Source organism: Natator depressus, chromosome 7, assembly GCF_965152275.1.
Source record: "Natator depressus isolate rNatDep1 chromosome 7, rNatDep2.hap1, whole genome shotgun sequence".
Lineage (NCBI taxonomy): Eukaryota > Metazoa > Chordata > Testudines > Cheloniidae > Natator > Natator depressus.
In genome coordinates, this window is record NC_134240.1 from 7,696,994 (window position 1) to 7,715,907 (window position 18,914).

The following is an 18,914-nucleotide window of genomic DNA, read 5'->3' on the forward strand; positions in this document are numbered from 1 at the left end:
TAGTTATACCTATACAACCCCTCGTGTGAATGCAGTTATACTGGTGTAAATGTACAAGCATATCACTATAGCTTAGTCCCCTTCCCGTGTGGGAATAGCTGTGCCATCAAACGCATCTTATACCAGTATAACTGCATCCACACTAGTGGAGCGGTACCGCTTTAACTACACTGGTTTAACTAACACGGTACCACTTTTGTGTCTAGACAGGCTCTGAGTAAAAGACACATGAAGGTCTTATGGGGGCAGCGCGGAACTTGCTTTGCCCAAATGGACCAATGTTCTTGATAGCCCTTTATTTCCTAATCCCATTGACACTGACAGTTGGGATCACTGGACCATAAATGCTAGATAGGCAGTGTGGGGCAATGCTTGATCTGGAACCCAGGAAACCTGGATTCTGTTCCCAGCTCTGCCCCCGGCCTGCTGTCTGACCATGGACAACCAATCTGTGGCTCTGTTTCCCCTCCCACTCTTTGTTTCTATTGTAATCTCCTTGGTGCAGGGACTGTCTGTTATTATCATAGACTCATAGAAGTGTCGGGCTGGACGGGACCTCGAGAGGTCATCAAATGCAGCCCACTGCACTGATGCAGGACCAAGTAAACCGAGACCGTCCCTGATGGGGGTTTGTCCAACCTGTTCTTAAAAACCTCCCAGGACAGAGTCCACACCCTCCCTTGGGAGCCTGTTCCAGAGCTTCCCCACCCTTACAGTTAGAAAGTTTTCCCCTAATATCTAACCGAAATCTCCTGTGCTGCAAACTAAGCCCATGACTTCTTGTCCTACCTTCAGTGGCTATAGAGAACAATTGATCACCGTCCTCTCTGTCCCAGCCCTGCACATTTTATGTGTATCTAGAGTGTCTTGCGCTGTCTCGGTTGGGGCCTCTACATGCCACCACCATACAAATCATCTTGCATTCTTCTTCACTTCTTAACATGAGCAAATTCAAGCAGCTGTTACCAACAGCTTAAGTATTAATGAAACTACAGTGAGCTTTAACCACCTTATTTTCAAAAGGCAGGGTGTTTGGAAGCTATTTAACACTTGGATTCTTCTTCTGCCTGTTTTGTTCAGGTCCTGTTAGCAGTATTTTAGTGAATCGTTTTGGCAGCCGACCAGTGGTTATATTTGGAGGCCTGCTGTGTGGAATTGGGATGATTTCGGCGGCGTTCTGCACTAGCATTTTACAGCTTTACATCTGCGTTGGAGTCATTTCAGGTAACAAACAAGCTTTCCTTTTGCCCTTTCTCTTGAGATTTCTTTTCTAAGGCAAACCCCTGTCCTCCTGCGGATACTTAAGCACGTGCATAACTTTACGCATCTGAGTAGTCTCACAACCAGGGCTACTCACCCAAGTAAAGTTACACATGCTTAAATGTTTGCATGACCAGGCCTACACTTCTTCATAACTGTTTTCAGCTTACTTTGTGTGAGTCTAAAGTGTGGCAGGCTCTTTGCAGATGAGTGCTCTCCTTCAGGACAATAATGGAGATGGTTGTTAGTGCCCCTCAACTCCTGCTGAAGTCAGTGGATCACGCGGCACCTTGCATGATCAGATAGCCCTATCTGTTAATATTTTTCTCTTTCTGAAGATGGCGATTTGTACACAAATAGTGGATCTACGAGAGTTCAGGTTTTGTTGATACTCATTTTGGTGGGGAAAGGGGAGATTTATATTTATATAAAAATAATAAAAACTAGAGTTGGTTGGAAAGCAAGAAATTTTTCCTTTAAAAATTTCCTAAAATTTAGTCCCTTTTCTTCATTGAAAAGGTGGAATTCTAATAACCCTTTAAGCCAAGAAGTTTTCCTTTCCTGGAGTTCAACGGTTGGTCCAGTTCTGCATGGCTAAAGTCAGCAGGGATTTTGCTGTTGACTTCAGTGAGAGTTGGGTACAGCCCTCCGTCTGCTCATCTGTGTGTGGGGACAACAGTATCCACGTGTAGCTGGGTCGGTACATCACAGCTCAAAGCACCAGTGGGCAGAGTTCACCAGGAGGAAGAAGTCAGGTTTTGTGTGCTAGAGCAAGAATCCTGGGAGGCAGAAAGAGTCCAGGATTATAGGAAAGGTTTGCTGAGAGGGGCTCCCCCTTATTTCCCTGGCTCGGATGAATTGCTTCCCTACAGTTCCCCCTCCTGGGTTGGTACCGTGAGCGCTTCCCCTTGTTCCTGTTACATTTCACTTTAGCCACTGGGAAGAGCTTCAGAGAAACAGCCCTGCCTGAGTTCTCCAACTGCCTCTGGGAAGAAGTGTGGCAGGGAGGAAGCAACCAAGTCCAGCTACAGGCATCCTCTGTGTTTTCTGAACCCTCCTCCTCTCATCTCCCCTCTGCCCTCCATACAGCAAAAATAATCCACTGATTGCTGATGAAATCTGTTCCCTCTCCAGTTTATACAGCTTGTTTCTGTTAAACCCTCAGAGTGAGCCAAACCCGGCAGTTCCCAGTTAGGTTAAGGCTGGCTCTGCACTAGAGCGAACAGCATCTTCTAGCGTGAATGCCTAAAATTAGACTCTGAAATTCATAACTAGTCTTCTCGAGGTGCCTAATTTTCAGCATCCATTTGATCATTTTAGAATAGATGTTCATAATGCTGCCTCCAGGGCAACTGGAACATCTGTTTGAAAGCATGACGCGTTACGCTAAAGTACTGACTTCACAGCATCTGAGATGTGGAGTTAATATACTCCCTGCCACTGTGGCTGCACCAGATAGCCCTGACGTCTGATAACGAACTCCAGGGGCTAAACTTGTAAGATTAATAACACAGTTTACTGGCAATGGGGAAAAACATTAATTGGGACAGAAAACTTATGACCATGCTCCCCTGCACCCAGACTGTCTCATTAAATCTGGTTGTGAAATGTTACTTCATGCATCTAAGTAACTTGGTTTTTTTTATTTCTTACGCGGTTCTGATTGTGCCACCACATTTAGGTGACACCCTGTTGTCACTGAGTGAGCAACAATTCACACAGCTTCTTGGAAGGAGAGTCCAGAAATAAAAATAACCTGCAATTCTTAACCTCATGTGCTAGTCAAAGGGGCAATGGATCCAGCTATAAGCCATTGCCGAGCACTGGATTGCTGCATTCCCTTACAGACAAATGCTCTTTAAGAAATCATAATAGTTAATGTAAAACACAAATCCTTTGTTATAGACTATATAAGCATTTCACACTATCAACCGGGAATAGAAGTGCACCAATATGGAACATTGTATGCCTTGGGATAAATGCTGAGCTACAGTAAATTGCCACAGTGGATCAGACCAGAGGACTGTCTCATCTGGTATCCTGTCCCTGACAGTGCCCTGTACCAGCTGCTGCACAGGAAGGTACTAGACTCTTCCCCATAATGGACAATTATGGAATAAGTTGCCCCTAGGGGTAGCGTCTCCTTCAAACTATAATTATTTATTATTTGTATTGGGTTAACACACAAAGGCCCCAACCAGAATCATGTCCTTGTTGTTCTAGGTGCTGTACAAACACCCAGGAAGCTTCAGGTCCAGATTTTTGCACCTAAAGATGTTGCTAAGTAACTAGCGTGCAAAGTGCCTAACTCCCAATGGGTCTACATGGTTTTAAAAATCCCACTAGGTTTTAAAAATCCCGATAGGCCCCAAAGAATTTACCACAGGAACTGAGTCTCTTTGAAGAGGTTTACATCACTGTGCTGATAAGACAAAATGACACAGTTGCAAGTTGCCTCAGAAGATCCATCAATCCAACAAAAATCAGGGAGTGGTGTTATCTGATAGTGCAAGCACAGAACACCCCCCCCCCTACTTATTTGTTGTATAACTGTACTGGTATAACTGGTAAAACTCCCCCAAGTGCACAAGGCCTTAGACACACCTATAATTTCCTGGGTCTGCTGCTAGTGTGCTCAGGAGCGAATGAGAATCCTCTCAGGAGAGGAGAAAATGCTTTCAATGCTCTTAATTAGCTTGATGCTCCTAGTTATGTTTGAAAATTTTTTTCAACTAGTTTGTTCAGCTCTGACATGGGAGCATTTAAGGATAAGTATAAAGTCAGCCTACTGATCACAAGACTGTGGAAAAGTAAATACCTGAGAGATACATATACAGCAATTTACAGTGAACTACACTTCTACTAGGGTCCTGCTTAGTCTGAAAGGAGACACACTTTGACTGGGAAGAGCATGCCCTGTGTAATTCCAAGGGACAGAGTTAAAATGAGAAACCCACCAGCAAAAGATCTCTGCTAGTAGCCCTTGCCTTTGGCATGTTAATAGCGTCTCTTCAGAGGTAGAGGTTAGAAACATGAATGTATCAGTTCATACTGTCTAGATAGACACACCATTCTCAATTGCTCTCTCAGTTGAGGTCTGTCTTTTTTCTATTCATATCAGGGGTGGTCAATCCTTACTGACCCTCCGAGCTGCATACGACAATCTTCAGAAGTTCGAGAGCCGGAGTGCACCTGCCAGGGCTTGGGGCTTTTGCCCTGCAGCAAGGTGATGGGGCTGGGGGCTTCTGCCATGCAGGGTCAGGAGTCTCGAGGCTTCAGCCCTGTGGGGTGCACCTGCTGGGGCACGAGACTTCAGCCCCGCTCCAAGTCCCGAGCCCCGGAAGGTGCCTCCTATGGGGCTGAAGCCCCAAGACCCCCCCTCCCTGCTGGGCAGAAGCTCCTAGTCCCACCACCGCACCACAGGGCAGAAGCCCTGAGGTGCCCCAAACAATCTGGTAGGCAGAGAATGAGGGGTGGGGAGGGGGCTCTGAGAGCCATAATTTAACTGTAAAAGAGCCGTATGCGGCTCATGAGCCAGTTTGGCTACCCTTGATTTATATGTAGGTCAGATGCAAATTCATGTAATCATTGAGTCAGGGAAGTGGTACCCTGCCTGATGCAAGGGAGCTGCCATCTTTTGGATGATGTATGCAGTGTTGTTGTAGCCGTGTGTCCCCCAGGATATTAGAGAGACCATATTACCTCGTCCACCTTATCTTTTGAATGAGACATAAAACCAAATACCTGACCACCAGTGGTCATTAAATATCCCCAAGCACTTATAATAAGATGAGTGGCGGTTGCTCTTTTGTTCTGGCCAGTTCAGATACATGAATTCTGCCTAACTCTAATTGCCTTTACAGTTTCAGTAGGGCAGGGTTGTAATCTTCACTTCCTTTCCAAAACAGTTTTGTAGTGGTGCTGTGTATTGTTTAATAGCTGCTGTGTTCCACCCCAGAGGCTGCAGCCTTTCAGATTGTGTGATGTCATCCCAGTATCTCTGCTACTGAAGTCATGGGGTGGTCATGAGCACTGGTTAATGCTGGCAGAGAAAGCTGGCAGGAAAACGGAAACAACTCACAAACATTGTCAAAAATGTTTGTTTCTGGGTTTTTTTGTCAAAATGTTGTTTTCATGGAAATTTTATGGCCAACCCTTATTTACACCGCACTTTGAGATCCTCCGAGGCAAGACCTCCATAGAAATGCAAATATTGGTTTATTAATTATTATTATTCCTGGCATTGAGAGAGCTCTTCCCCCTTTCAGGATCCAACTCTTGTTCTTGTTGACTTCAATGGGAGTTTTGCTTGAGTAAAGACTAAGGGCCGGGGTACTTAGGTGCCTAACTCCTATTGATTTCAAGAAGAGGGTTTGAGGATTTTGGCCTAAGGGCCTGATCCAAAGCTCATGGAAATCAGTGGAAAGACACTGTTTTTAATGGGCGTTGAATCAGACACTAAGGAGATGTCAGAAGACCGCAGCTGTGTGTTGAGCTTTTTTTGAAAATCTGGCTCTGGTTGTGGGTGCTGGGCGCTTGAAAAATCTAGCTCTGTGCTCTATGGTAGATCACACCTCCTATGAGGCCATTGAAATTTAGCCCATTAGGTTATGTCTAGGCTCTAATCACAGGGTGCGATTGCAGCTTGAGATGACCCACTGCAGCTAGCTTTAATCTTGCTAGCTCGGGCCCTGGAACAACAAAGCCACGGCAGTACGAGCTGCAGCCCTGGCTGTACAAACCCACCTGGAGCCCTGAGTAATTAGTCGCCGGCTAGCCTGTGCTGAAACACATGCTGCCAGGACCTGAGCTAGTGACAGTAAAGCTAGTTTGGGTGTATTGTCTTCAGCTGCAATCACAGGGTGTGGTTACAGTACAGACATACATACCCTTACTGATATGTAACAGAGAACAGTAGTTATTGAGCAAGGCTCCTGATAAAACCATTTTGTGGACAAATTCTCAGAATAATGGGTGAAAGGATGGTTTCCATCATACCCAAATTACTTCTCTTCATCTCAGACTTCCTCTTCTAGGCCACCATGGTACAGCCTCTCTAATTTATTTGGAACAAAATGCCATCTGCTGGGATCAATTTAAGGTCTGGGATCCCTCTTGCTGTGAGAACAAATGAGAAGAAAATGGATATAAATATTTGAGAATAAAATTAGCAAAAAGATTAAAGTAATTAGAACGTCCAGTCAGTAATTTGAAACTTGGATCCTAATTAACCGGAACAGAATGAGGTTATATTAAATTAATTTGTGTCGCTTGTAAATTAATGGTCAGATAATACAAGATTCTAATTGATTTGGTTAAATGGATAGTTGGCTTCTTATCCAATTTTTATTCGCCTAAAAGTGACTCTTTTGGCCAATGCATATTGTAGATTCCTGTGAAAGACAGTCCATTAAAATTAATGGTAAGTTTCCAGACTCATCTGAGAGAGGCTGGAAAATCTGGAGTTAAAACTGCAGTTACTTCCATTTGTGCAGGTCTCTATGATCACTGGGTTATCTTAGCAGGGGAAATTTACCGCTATTGCTGAAAGCCAGCAGAAGAACTATATACCCTGTAAATCTCACTTATGCTTTTTTTTTGGAGATCTTAGGCCAGACTTTTAAAGGTATCTAAGTGCCTAACTCTCAATGCATGTTGGATGCCTAAATACTTTGAAAAATCTGGCCTTTAGTGTTAGAGGCCTTGAGCTAGACTCTGCACAGTGGGGGATTTCACCCGTTGTGCAATCTATACCAACTGAGGATCTGTCCCACCACATTTATGGTCTGCCTAGACCCAACAGGTCAAGTTAAGGACTGTGCTTCATACCTATGTCTGAATTTTCTACCAAGGATATAGCCCTAAGGTTATTTTAACATGTATTTGTTTTGTAACTTCTTTTGCATTTTCAAAACATTAGGTTAATTTTTTTAAATGGAAGCTTGACAGTTGGAAAGCAATTGTTTAACACCATCTTGGTTATCATAGCATATATGGAATTTGAGCTGCACAAAACCAATGGAATTCTGAGTAGCTAATATTTCTTATTAACAATAGTTTTCCTTAATTAATTTGAAGGACGTTGACATTCCTACTTTTTATGCTGTAAAGTGATATGCTTAATCAGGTACTGCACAATTAAACAAACTAATTATATAGATTAACGAACTGGAAAAAATCGGCATGGTGCTGTTTTCAAGATTCACATTTTCCAGTATTCTCAATTCAAGGATGAAATTTCAATTTTGTTTAACAGGGGATCCTTCTTTAGGTAAGGGCTAGGGTGGAAAATGTGTGTTATATTTCTAAATGTAACTTTAAGGCCAATATGCATTACTTACATAACTTTATTTTGTGAGGGAAAGCAGGACACAGATGCTTAAAAACATCTTTTAAGTAGAACAGATTCCTTACTGGTATCCTAAAGAACCCAAGAATGATCTGATAGTCCAACATTTAACATCCATTGTGGCAGAAAACAGATTTCAGCTCGTGCAATAGGAGAGCTAATGGTCAGTTAGGTGGTTGAGTTACTTATGGAGATTTATAATGCTATTACTATTTTGTTTAAATACAATAAAAAGTGTATTTTAATTTAAACGTCTCTAGCTCTAGGGACCTTCTACATTAGTATGAGCGGCAGTGGGGTCACTTTTGGTATTACAATGTACTTGTGCTCTTGACTGCCCAGGGCTTGTAATCTCTTGCCTAAATTGCTCACATCAGCATACTAACTAACAGTGGAAGAGATGGGTGCTCCTGCACTTGATTCCTAGATCTGCTTGCCCTTCTTTAGTGGGCAGGGACGCCCCAGCCCTCCAGTGGCTGGGATGTGAGTCCTAATCAAGCATGTAAGCACGTTGCCCTCTAGTGGTTAAATACCAAATGCTGTCTATGACATAATGCTGACATCGTCAGTAGTCTGGATGTAGCAAAAGCATGGATGACCAGGGAGAGGTCTGCATGTGAGTGGAAAGAGTTGATTCATCTGGTCAAGTTTTTGTAAGGTTGCCTGTCACTTTGGTATCTGAGCATAGACTCATAAGACTGGAAGGGACCTCGAGAGGTCATCTAGTCCAGTCCCCTGTGCTCGTGGCAGACCATTATCTAATGGGTGTTTATCTAACCTGCTCTTAAAAAATCTCCAGTGATGGTGATTCCACAACCTCCCTAGGCAATTTATTCCAGTGCTTAACCACCCTGACAGTTAGGAAGTTTTTCCTAATGTCCAACCTAAACCTCCCTTGCTGCAATTTAAGCCCATTGCTTCTTATCCTATCCTCAGAGGTTAAGAAAAACAATATTCCTTCTTCTTCCTTGTAACAACCTTTTACATACGTGAAAACTGTTATCATGTCCCCTCTCAGTCTTCTCTTTTCCAGACTAATCAAACCCATTTTTTTCAATCTTCCCTCATAGGTCATGTTTTCTAGGCCTTTAATCATTTTTTGTTGCTCTTCTCTGGACTCTCTCCAGTTTGTCCACATCCTTCCTGAAATGTGGCGCCCAGAACTGGACACAATATTCCAGTTGAGGCCTAATTAGAGCAGAGTAAAGCGAAAGAATTACTTCTGGTGTTTTGCTTACAACACTCCTGTTAATACATCCCAGAATGATGTTTGCTTTTTTGCAACATTACACTGTTGACTCATATTTAGCTTGTGATACACTATGACCCCCAGATCCCCTTCCTAGGCAGTCATTTCCCATTTAGTATGTGTGCAACTGATCAGTGGTAAAAGAAAGCATCCTTGACCAGCACTGTAATATGGCCCTCTGTGCTGTCAAAGAAGTGAAGGTACAAATTAGTTTGACTCCTCAAGTTCCACACCTTTCTCCCCTCTGGCAGTTGGGGACAGAGTGAAATCCTGCAACTCCCCAGAAGCCTCTCAGTGAAAAAGGCGAGTGCCCATAAGCACCCCCAGTAGTTCTTCTATTCAGGAATGATCCCGGCCACTTGAAAGCAGCTCTACAGCTCTGAGCCAGAGACCACACCATCTTCACCAACACTTGATGGTCAGTGGTCTCCAGGACTTCTGATGGAGCTACTGTGGTTACTAAATACCATTCTCTATTGCTCATTGGCAGAATGAGTTTGGCAGCAGCTATATTAACGAGGACAACTTCAGCACCAGGAGATGGTCAAAAGCCTGGTTTAAAGTCAAAAGCGCCAGTCAAGTCCAGGGCTGTTTAGTTGCGTGGTCACTAAAGTGTGTGTGATCAAGTCACAGACACCAGGCCATAATATTATTATACAAGCGTGATAAGATGCTAGCAGTGGCAAAGCAGCCATCGTTTTTTGTAATAGATGGGTACTGTTATCATGCCGAGCTGTTGTGTCTGGACAAAAGCACTTGGGACCTGTTAACTTCTATTTGGTCTTGTAGGGATACAGATTTCCATATTCTGTGAGCCATGACTATAAGGGTGAGATTTGCAGCCCATGGTAAGGGGCTGGAAAGTGGCTTTAAGCCACCTTTGCACCTCCTGATTTTGGGTTGCTCTGGGGTTGAAGCGGCCCGAGGTATAAATTGGACAGCACCGGGGGACTTGCAAAGTTACAGCAATATCTCAAGGTTACTCTATGGGCCACAATGCTGCCTGGAAACTCCTCAGCACTGCATGCTGCCCTGACTTCTTGTTAATTATATTACCATAAGCACCTAGGAGCCTAGTCATGGCTTCACTGTGATAGGTGCTGTACAAACACAGAACAAAAACACTTGGGTCTTCTGCCCCCAGCATGCCCCCTTTGTCAAGGCTTGCAAAGGGGTCCTTGGAGGCAGCTTTATGGCTGTCTTCCTGAGTTCCTGCATTGGGTGAATCCTTCTCCTGGCCAGAGCTGGGGCTTTTAGGGCCGCTTCATGCCAGTCCAGTCCTTGCACCTGGTATAGAGGGGGCCAGAGTGGCAGTGAGGATCTCACCCTTGATTTAGACAGAGCCATATTCTGAATGGAGGAACTGACAGTATAATTTATACCTTTTGTCACTGTTTTTTTCCCTCCATTACAGGATTTGGCCTTGCTCTTAACCTTCAGCCTTCAGTGATAATCATCGGGAAATACTTTTTGAAAAGGAGACCAATCGCCAATGGTCTTGCCATGGCTGGGAGCCCCGTAATGCTTTGTACCCTTGCTCCTTTGAACCAGTTCCTTTTTGATAATTTTGGCTGGAGGGGCAGTTTCTTTATTCTTGGGGCAATTTTACTGAACTGCTGTGTGGCTGGTGCTCTCTTCCGGCCCATTGGAATGGTAGCTGACCCTGCTCAGAAACAAACCATCAAGCAAGCTGAAAAGACTGTAAAAGAGCAGTCCAATAAAAGCTCGGTTGAAATGGTCCATCCCAAAACTGTCAGTTTGTTGAGCGGAACAGAAGAGGAGGAGGACAAAGACTGCTGTGAGAAGTTTAATAAGTACCTTGATTTTTCCCTCTTTAAGCACAGAGGTTTCCTGATTTACCTGATTGGAAATGTGCTCATGTTTCTGGGATTTTTTGCCCCTATTGTTTTTTTGGCCCCTTACGCGAAGCACCTTGACGTTGATGAATACTCAGCAGCCTTCCTCCTTTCTATCCTTGCAATAGTCGATATGATCGCCAGACCCACCACTGGAATTATTGCCAACAGTAAATGGGTGAGGCCAAAGATCCAGTATTTTTTCAGCTTTTCAATTGCTTTTAATGGTGCCTGCCATCTCCTGTGCCCCTTAGCCACAGGCTACACGGGTCTAGTCATATACGCTGTCTTTTTTGGCTTGGCCTTTGGTATGGTTTGTGCCATGCTCTTTGAAACCCTCATGGATCTCGTGGGAGCTGCGCGATTCACAAGTGCTGTTGGCCTTGTCACCATAGTGGAGTGTTGCACTATACTTCTTGGACCACCTATTGGAGGTGAGCATGTTTCTATACTATAACTCTAGTGACATGTCAGCTTTTGCTCTAATTCCCAGATTGATATTGAGATAAATACAGTTTGCAGAGGGGTGCGTCTAACTTCATCTTCTCCATTTCAATCCCACTTTGTTTGGGGGTTTTTTTGCAAGTAATTATGTATAGAGTAATAAAGGTCATAGATTTGTCCTCCGTGATTTCTCTTAGTGAGGATTTAGCAACATTAAAAACAAAAAGATCATCTCTCATGTGTTCGTTCCTTGGATCTTGAACCTGCATATGTTCCATATGTAAAAATTCCCATTGGAACCAACAGTTGTGTGTGTGACATGGATGCAGGCTGATGCCTTTAGGCCTCATCCATCAAACACGTAGGTGTAAGTGGCTTTACGCAATGCGACTACTCATATATGTAAACTTATTCACATGCATAAGTGTTAACATGCCAGGGTCTCTATCCTGCAGAGCATTGACTGCTTAAGGCCACCATCCAGCACATGGTTAATTTTAAACATGATAATAATCCCTTTGAAATCCCTTCGCTGAATCGAGCCCCCCGGATTTTAGCTGATGTTTTTTATTTGTCTGCAAGGACACAATAGATCCATGTAGCCACAGATGTATATGCTTTTAATTTCTGTGCAGGTGTACATGCTGGCCATAAAGGAACTCGGCACACTTCCATTTATAGATTTCCATCCTCTCAGCTTGGCCAATAGCATTCCAACTGTAAAGTCTGTAATGAAGAAAACGGGCTGTTTTTTAAAAGGAAAAATAATTTATTTTGAATAGATTTGAGAATTTTTGCTTCTCCTTCTTACAGTTTTTAAAAAATATATCATATATTCCTAAAACATTTGATAAAATAGAAAATAAATATGAATGCGATCTGGGTGCCTTTATTCTTTTCTCATATGTCACATGAAAAACTTCGGTTTGTGTGTTATCTTAGACTGAAAGCAGTTCAGAGCAGGGACCTTTGTTATTGTAAAGTGCCTAGCATACTGCTAAGCGCTAGATATATGGGGCAAAATGGTCAGCACCGACCAGCTCTGACACAAGGTTTCCTCAGACGCGGCTTTCTTTCTGTTATCAAGCACCATTTTACAATTTGTTGCACTACAAGCTGATGATACAAAAACAACCTGTAACAACCCTGGATCAATACTGCAGGAAAGGTATGCAGCATCTCTGTGAATGTGATAGCACTCTTGGAAAGGAAGCTAAGCACCTAAATGCCTTTGAGGCTCTGGGCCTACCTCCCACTGAAATCAATGGGAATTAAGCACCTAAATATCATTGAGGATGAGAGCCCTAGATATTATCTAGTATTCAGAGTAAGAGTCCTAAATCGTTCACAGCTCTAAGTGCCACTCTGATAAAGGATTGATAATTTAAGATGACATCAAACAAAAACGAGGCCACTTGCTGTCAGTAGATGGGCATCTGGGGACCTCGTTTGTGATTATAACCCTCCCTCCCACATACACCCTGAGAACCCAGGCTCCAATAGTCTGTCCTCTCATTGCACCTTCAGTACCTTTTGGCTTTGAAAGTACAAAAAAGTCCCACTTGTGCAGAGCTTGCAAGTTGGTTGCAGTCACTGCGTGTGCTCCATCTGATAAAGCAACCAGAGCACCACTTACCTTTATCAGCTCTCACCCGCCCCAGCCCAGTACTTGAACACACCTGTAACGAAACATGTGAGCAGTACGACTGAACACAGCTGCTAACGATGCGCACCAGTCTAGTTTATAACATCTAACTTTAAGTTCATTCTCCTCAAGGGTCCAGACTAACAATATGTGTTCAAACCTGCAGCAATGCCCAGAGTCACTTGGCAGGAGGTAAAAGGATTCTCCCGCGAAAAAAATTACCTTATATTGTGTCATTATGTGGCATGTACTGTAAATTCCTTTCCCATCAAGGAGCCAACAATATCTACATGATATAATTATTTAACACGCTTTTCACCTCTCCGGGCCTTTCATCAAACCTGACGTGGCCATGAGTTAAATGAGTTTGTATGTGACATCCAGCTGGCATTTATTCTCCATCTATCGCTTGAATAGCAGAGGGTGGTGCAGGCGAGGAGGAGCGGCTTACACAGCACCTGCATCTGGATAGGGTAACTGTCTGCTGCTAGTCCAGTTAATCTGTCACCTTTCCACGCGCTGAATGGCCATCAACTTTGAACGAGGCTCAGTGTTCTGCAGGTATTTGGATATAAAACTGCTAACCAGTGATAGCACCTTTGAGCACAACTGTACGTGATAGTAAATCCAAGGAACTCGCAAGGGAAAGGTAGCGTTAATATGGGTTTGACTTTCATAGGATGACAACCTAAGAGCTGACTAAGCTTCATTCTCGCACATTGTACAGAGCAGTTTAATTCTTCCTTTCGCGGTGCAGCTTGCACTGTGTGGCAGAAGCAGCTGCAGTCTCTTCTTTTCACACAGAGCCATTATATAATTCATGGCAAACGGACGGTTTGAAGGTGACTGTTTTCTAAGTTCTGTCATTTTTACTCAAGAGATTAAGCTAATTGCCAAAGACCGCTAATGAGGCCAAAACAGTGCTGTGTAATAGTTAGTAATATTAGTTTTGGAGTATTTTTTTCATCATTTTAATAAGCAACAAATTTATTGGTTCTTTGGCATTTAATAACCCACTTCAGGGTTCTGCTTTAATGAACTAAGCAAATTGTTCCCTGTGTGGTTTATGGCTTTCCTTATTCTCAAAGGACAAGAGGCAAGACTATCCTACTGTTGAATTTTCCAATACTCTACTCATTAAAACCCTCATTGAAACCTATTTAACAGACTTCCAGATCATCCTGATTACCAAGAAGGAAGAATTGCTGTAATTAGCCTTTGGTTGATGTTTTATGAGTAAGTGAGCTGTAGCTCACGAAAGCTTATGCTCAAATAAATTTTAGTCTCTAAGGTGCCACAAGTACTCCTTTTCTTTTTGCGGATACAGACTAACATGGCTGCTATTCTGAAACCATCCATAAGACAATATATTGAAAGCTGTGTACCAGGATGTCTATAGAAGAAAGCAGATTGGTGACCAAAACCAGTTGAAATAATAGTTTCTGCAATCAGTAAATATATTTAGTGGCCATAAAATACCTAGTTAGTGTAAGCATACTTTGGGATAATTAATCCCCAGACTTTCAACAGATTAGTTGTCACTCAGGAAGTAATTAAAGGTTCCCCTTCTCAATGAGAAAATATGGTTTCAAAAAGTCAGAGCTTACATACAGTGTATTAATTGCAAGAAAGAACTAAAAAGGCTATGCTTGAGGTCAATCTTATTTTAATTAGGATTCGGGATGTTAAATTCAGTCCATATTGCTCCAGTGGACAGGCATTAATACTCAGCATCACAGTCTCAACAAGGTTTACATTATGTTACATTTGACATAATGGAGAACACTGACATTTCAATTAAACCAAATCTCTTCAATGTTTCCATAAATCCATTGCCAAGGCATTAACCTTCGAGATGAAACTCACATTTTTCCTGTCGTTGAAAATAGCTGTGTGCAGTGTTGCTGTAGCCGTGTTGATCCCAGGATACTAGAGACGCAAAGTGGGTGAGGTAATAGCTTTTATTGGACCAGCTTCTGTTGGTGAGAGAGACAAGTTTTCAAACTTATACTGGTGACCTATAGAAGAGCACTGTGTAAGCTTGTCTCTCTCACCAACAGAAGTGGTCCAATAAAAGATTACTACCTCACCCACTTGGCCTCTCTAATTGAAAATGTTTAACATTGACGGCACCCTCTTTGCTTTCCCTGCAACTAATGTTTCAAGTTCTATGGAAAGCCCTTTCGCCTCTAGTTCACCAGTTCAAGTCCAGGCAAGGCTGGTAATGACTGAATGTCATTGCCACCCGATTGCTGTTTAGTGGCTTGTGAAGAACTGAATTGGTGGGCCTCAGTCCCATTTCTTAATGGCCAGGTGTCCCATCAGATAGGCCACCATCACAATTATCATTTCGGTCTGCAGCCCCAACAGAGAGGCTGAGGACTGACTCAGTGAGGTGGATCTTATTCACCCCATGCTTAATCCAAAGCCCATTGAAATCAATGCAAAGACTCCCATTGACTTCAGTGGCCTTTAGATCAGGTGATTCTTGCAGCTAAGGCAGAGACTTGATGGCAAGGTGATGGAGACAAGCTGGTGCTGCCAAAAGGACTTCAGTAATTTGGTATTTTGCACAAGCCCTAAATTCACTTAATAGCACAAAAACATCCGTTAATAATGAATTCTAATATTTTATTTTATAGTTCTATTTTTCATGTGCCTAAGAAATCTGGAAACTACAGTACAAGGCCTCCATCACTCAAAGACTTAAGCACCTGGTTAACGTTACGCAATGTGAATAGTTTAATTGACTTCAATATGATACTCACAGGATGTGAAGTTAAGCAAACACTAAGCCTTTGCAGGATCAGAGCCTAAGTTATTAGAAAGGACAGAAAATATCCTATTCTGCGCTACAATCACAATAGTAGCCCTGGTGTTCAGAAATGGAAGCCACCGTAGATATTTCGATTTTGGCCTTCACGTCTTAACTACGTTTTTGTTTTGCAATTCACAGGAACGCTTATAGATACTTTTGGAGATTACAAATACATGTTCATTAAATGTGGAGCTGTGATGGTCTTGGCAGGAACATTCCTGTTCATCATGAATTACTACAATTACCGTATGCTGGCGAAAGAGGAGAAGGAAAGAAAAGCGATGGAAGAGACACTGAAGGACAACAAACATATAAGGACAGAAACAGAGGATGGCAATATCTGGGCCAAAGAAAAGATGCAGGATGGTCCGGAGGTGGAACCTTTGAGAGATGAAAAAGAGGAACTAAAAAAAGAAGTGAATGGCAAAAGTGAAGTCTAAGCTTGGTTTAACAGGTTGATTGGGAAAATGCTTTTTGTGTTTCTTAAATTGACTGTAACAATGACATGACTTTAGATTTCTAATTCTGCATTGATACTGCTCTATTTCTACACTTTGCTTTGTCTAGGAAAAGCCTAAAGGAAAAAAAAAAGTCTAGCGTCTCACGAAGTGCTGGAACGTACAGTGCAATACCTGTTCCTATATTGTTGGAGGGCCGCATCATTTTTCTTTAGCTATTTCCTGTTACCAAGAGGGACCTTAAAAGCACCTAGCCCCCATTCTGCTCTTAGGCCTGCTCCAATGTCCGTGAAAGGCCACATCTACGCTGTGAGCCAGGAGTGTGATTTCCCTGCTGGCGCACGCAGACTCAGGCTGGCTCTCACTGCGCTCGCGTGAGTCTAAAGAGCAGTGTAGCTGGGGTAGCACCGGGAGTGGCAGCAGAACTGAGTACACACCCACCAGTTTCAGGCAGGTGTGTACTCCGCACGGCTCAGCCATACCTCCGCTGCCCCCACCCAGGCTGCCACAGCTCCGCTGCTGCTCATGCGCCTGCTAGCTCAACGACAGCTAGCGCAAGGCTGCGTACACGAGCAGGGGGATCACACCGCTCGCTCGCAGTGCCGATGTAGCCAGAGTCAGTGCAAAACCTTCCGCTGGCTTCAGTGAGCTTTCGATTCAATCATATCAGAGAGGAATCTTCCACTGCTAGGGAACCATTTAAGTACTGTCATCATGGGCCTGATCAGTGTCCATCGGAACCAACAGCAAGGCTCCCGCTGACGTCAGGGTGTATTGGATCAGGGCTCAAGGACCTATCGTGAAGGCTTAAATGCCACCCTCATTTAGCCACTTCACTTTTACTAATGCACCTTCATCACAGGGAAAATTAACTAGGCTTAATACCAATCATCTTCATTTTGAAGCCATGCTCGGTTTAAAGATTCAGCTTGAATTAAAGCCCTGGCTTCTAACAAGGCAATATGCCTTGGTACATGGCTGTGTGTGTACAGTAGTTCATGGTCTTGTGGACTGCGTACAGGATCTGGAGCCAGGCAGTCGCCAGCTCTAATGCCAGCTAGACCAACGACTTGCTGTATGGCCTTGGGATAATGGCTCTGAGCCAAACCCACAGGCACCATAAGCAGAGTAACTTAACAAAGGTGAAATTCGCCCTGTGTAGAGGACCAGCATGAGCCCGTGCACCACTTAAGGCTTCAAGAAAAGGGCAAAGTTAATTCCATCGACGTCAAGAAGCAGGGAAAACTAAGTGGGAACAGCTGGAGTCCTGCAACGACTAACACACAGGGGCGCTGGGAGCCATTGAACCAAACTGTAAACCCTGCATATGATGGAAACCACTTTAAGCCAAGGTGTGTGGCAGCACCTCTGCTTACACATCTGCTTAACTTTACTCCTGACTCGTCCCATTGACTTCAGTGAGACGATTCATGTGAATAAAGATAAGCCCGTGGGTTCAAGGCCACTGGCTTCCATAGAGTTTCACTCACCATCAACAGTCCTATGTATCCGTTTCCCCATCCATAAACTGCAGATAATAACAACAGGGAGTTGTGAGGGCTCATTAGTTAGGCTTATAACGGTTTGTATAAACACGAACACCCAGGTCCTGAGCGGTATTTAGGCACCTAACTCCTATTCCTTTCAATTGCCATTAGGCACCTAAATATCTTTGAGAACCTGGGCCTAAGTATGATTAATGACTTCCTAGCTCACTGCAAATACTGGAGAAAAATCATATTTCTTAGCTCTGTCATCTGAGAACAGGATTTAATTACACCCAATGTACAGACTGAGTAAGCCTTAGCTGTGAATGGTGGCTTTTTAAAAATGAATCTTTTCTACGTACTCTGCTGCCCTTTAAACATAGGTCAGACCAATTGTTTCCACCACAACACTCGAGGATGTGCAGTGGGGCTGAAATGCCGTTTCCATTGAAGTCAGTGGGGCTAGGCTTTTGTCCTTAGGCACATTGTAAGGAGAGTGATCACTTTAGATAAGCTATTACCAGCAGGAGAGTGGGGTGGGGGGAGGTATTTTTTCATGCTTTGTGTGTATAAAAAGATCTTCTACACTTTCCACAGTATGCATCCGATGAAGTGAGCTGTAGCTCACGAAAGCTCATGCTCAAATAAATGGGTTAGTCTCTAAGGTGCCACAAGTACTCCTTTTCTTTTTGCGAATACAGACTAACACGGCTGTTACTCTGAAACCAGGCACCATCTTGTATTTGTTGTGGACAGTAACATTAGATTTTTTTTTTAAATACTTATTATCACAGTCATGTAAATATGAACAAAACTAACGGTGTCGATGGAGGTGCCAGAACATTTCCTGAAAGCACATGTCATTTGGAAGCTTTAAGCTATTCAATAAAGCTCTTTTAAAAAAATTGTAATGGATTCAGTGTCAGTTTGTGAGGATAATGTTGGCTTTCCCTTTGTTAAGAGTCTAGGGATAGCATCACATACAGTAGTGTCCATTCCAGCTACATAGACGTGGGCGTATAGATTGCTGCAAACCGAGGGGGAGAATAAGCCTCACCCTTTTCCACTCCAAAAGCCAGTGGAACTCATTGCCACAGGGTAACCCTGAGGCGAAGAGCAAAGTAGGATTCATACAGGGATTGGATATTTATATGGATAACCAGAATATACAGCATTAGAGCAGTAAATATTAAGCCTAAACAAGAGTTCAAGCAGGGATATATACCTTCCTTCCCCAGGGCATAAACCAGCCACTAATTACTGAGAGACAACAGGTTATCCCATACCTGTATGCAGCTGGGTTTAGCGTGCCGCCTTCTGAAACAACGGTATTGGGCATTATCAGTGA

The 18,914-nt window shown here is 43.3% G+C and overlaps 1 protein-coding gene across 4 annotated transcripts in view; it reads left to right on the forward strand.

The window, feature by feature from the left end:
- LOC141990372 (monocarboxylate transporter 2-like) overlaps positions 1–18,450 on the forward strand; it is a 60,051-nt gene extending 41,601 nt beyond the window's left edge. For 2 of the 4 annotated variants that reach the window (XM_074957440.1, XM_074957442.1), the window contains 3 exons: positions 1,081–1,224; positions 10,273–11,148; positions 15,760–18,450. In XM_074957440.1, the coding sequence (XP_074813541.1) occupies positions 1,081–1,224; positions 10,273–11,148; positions 15,760–16,061 (1,322 nt within the window). In that variant the 3' untranslated portion in view covers positions 16,062–18,450. The remainder of the gene's footprint in view (positions 1–1,080; positions 1,225–10,272; positions 11,149–15,759) is intronic. The other 2 variants (XM_074957441.1, XM_074957443.1) reach the window with 2 other exon arrangements.
- Positions 18,451–18,914: the final 464 nt, after the last annotated feature.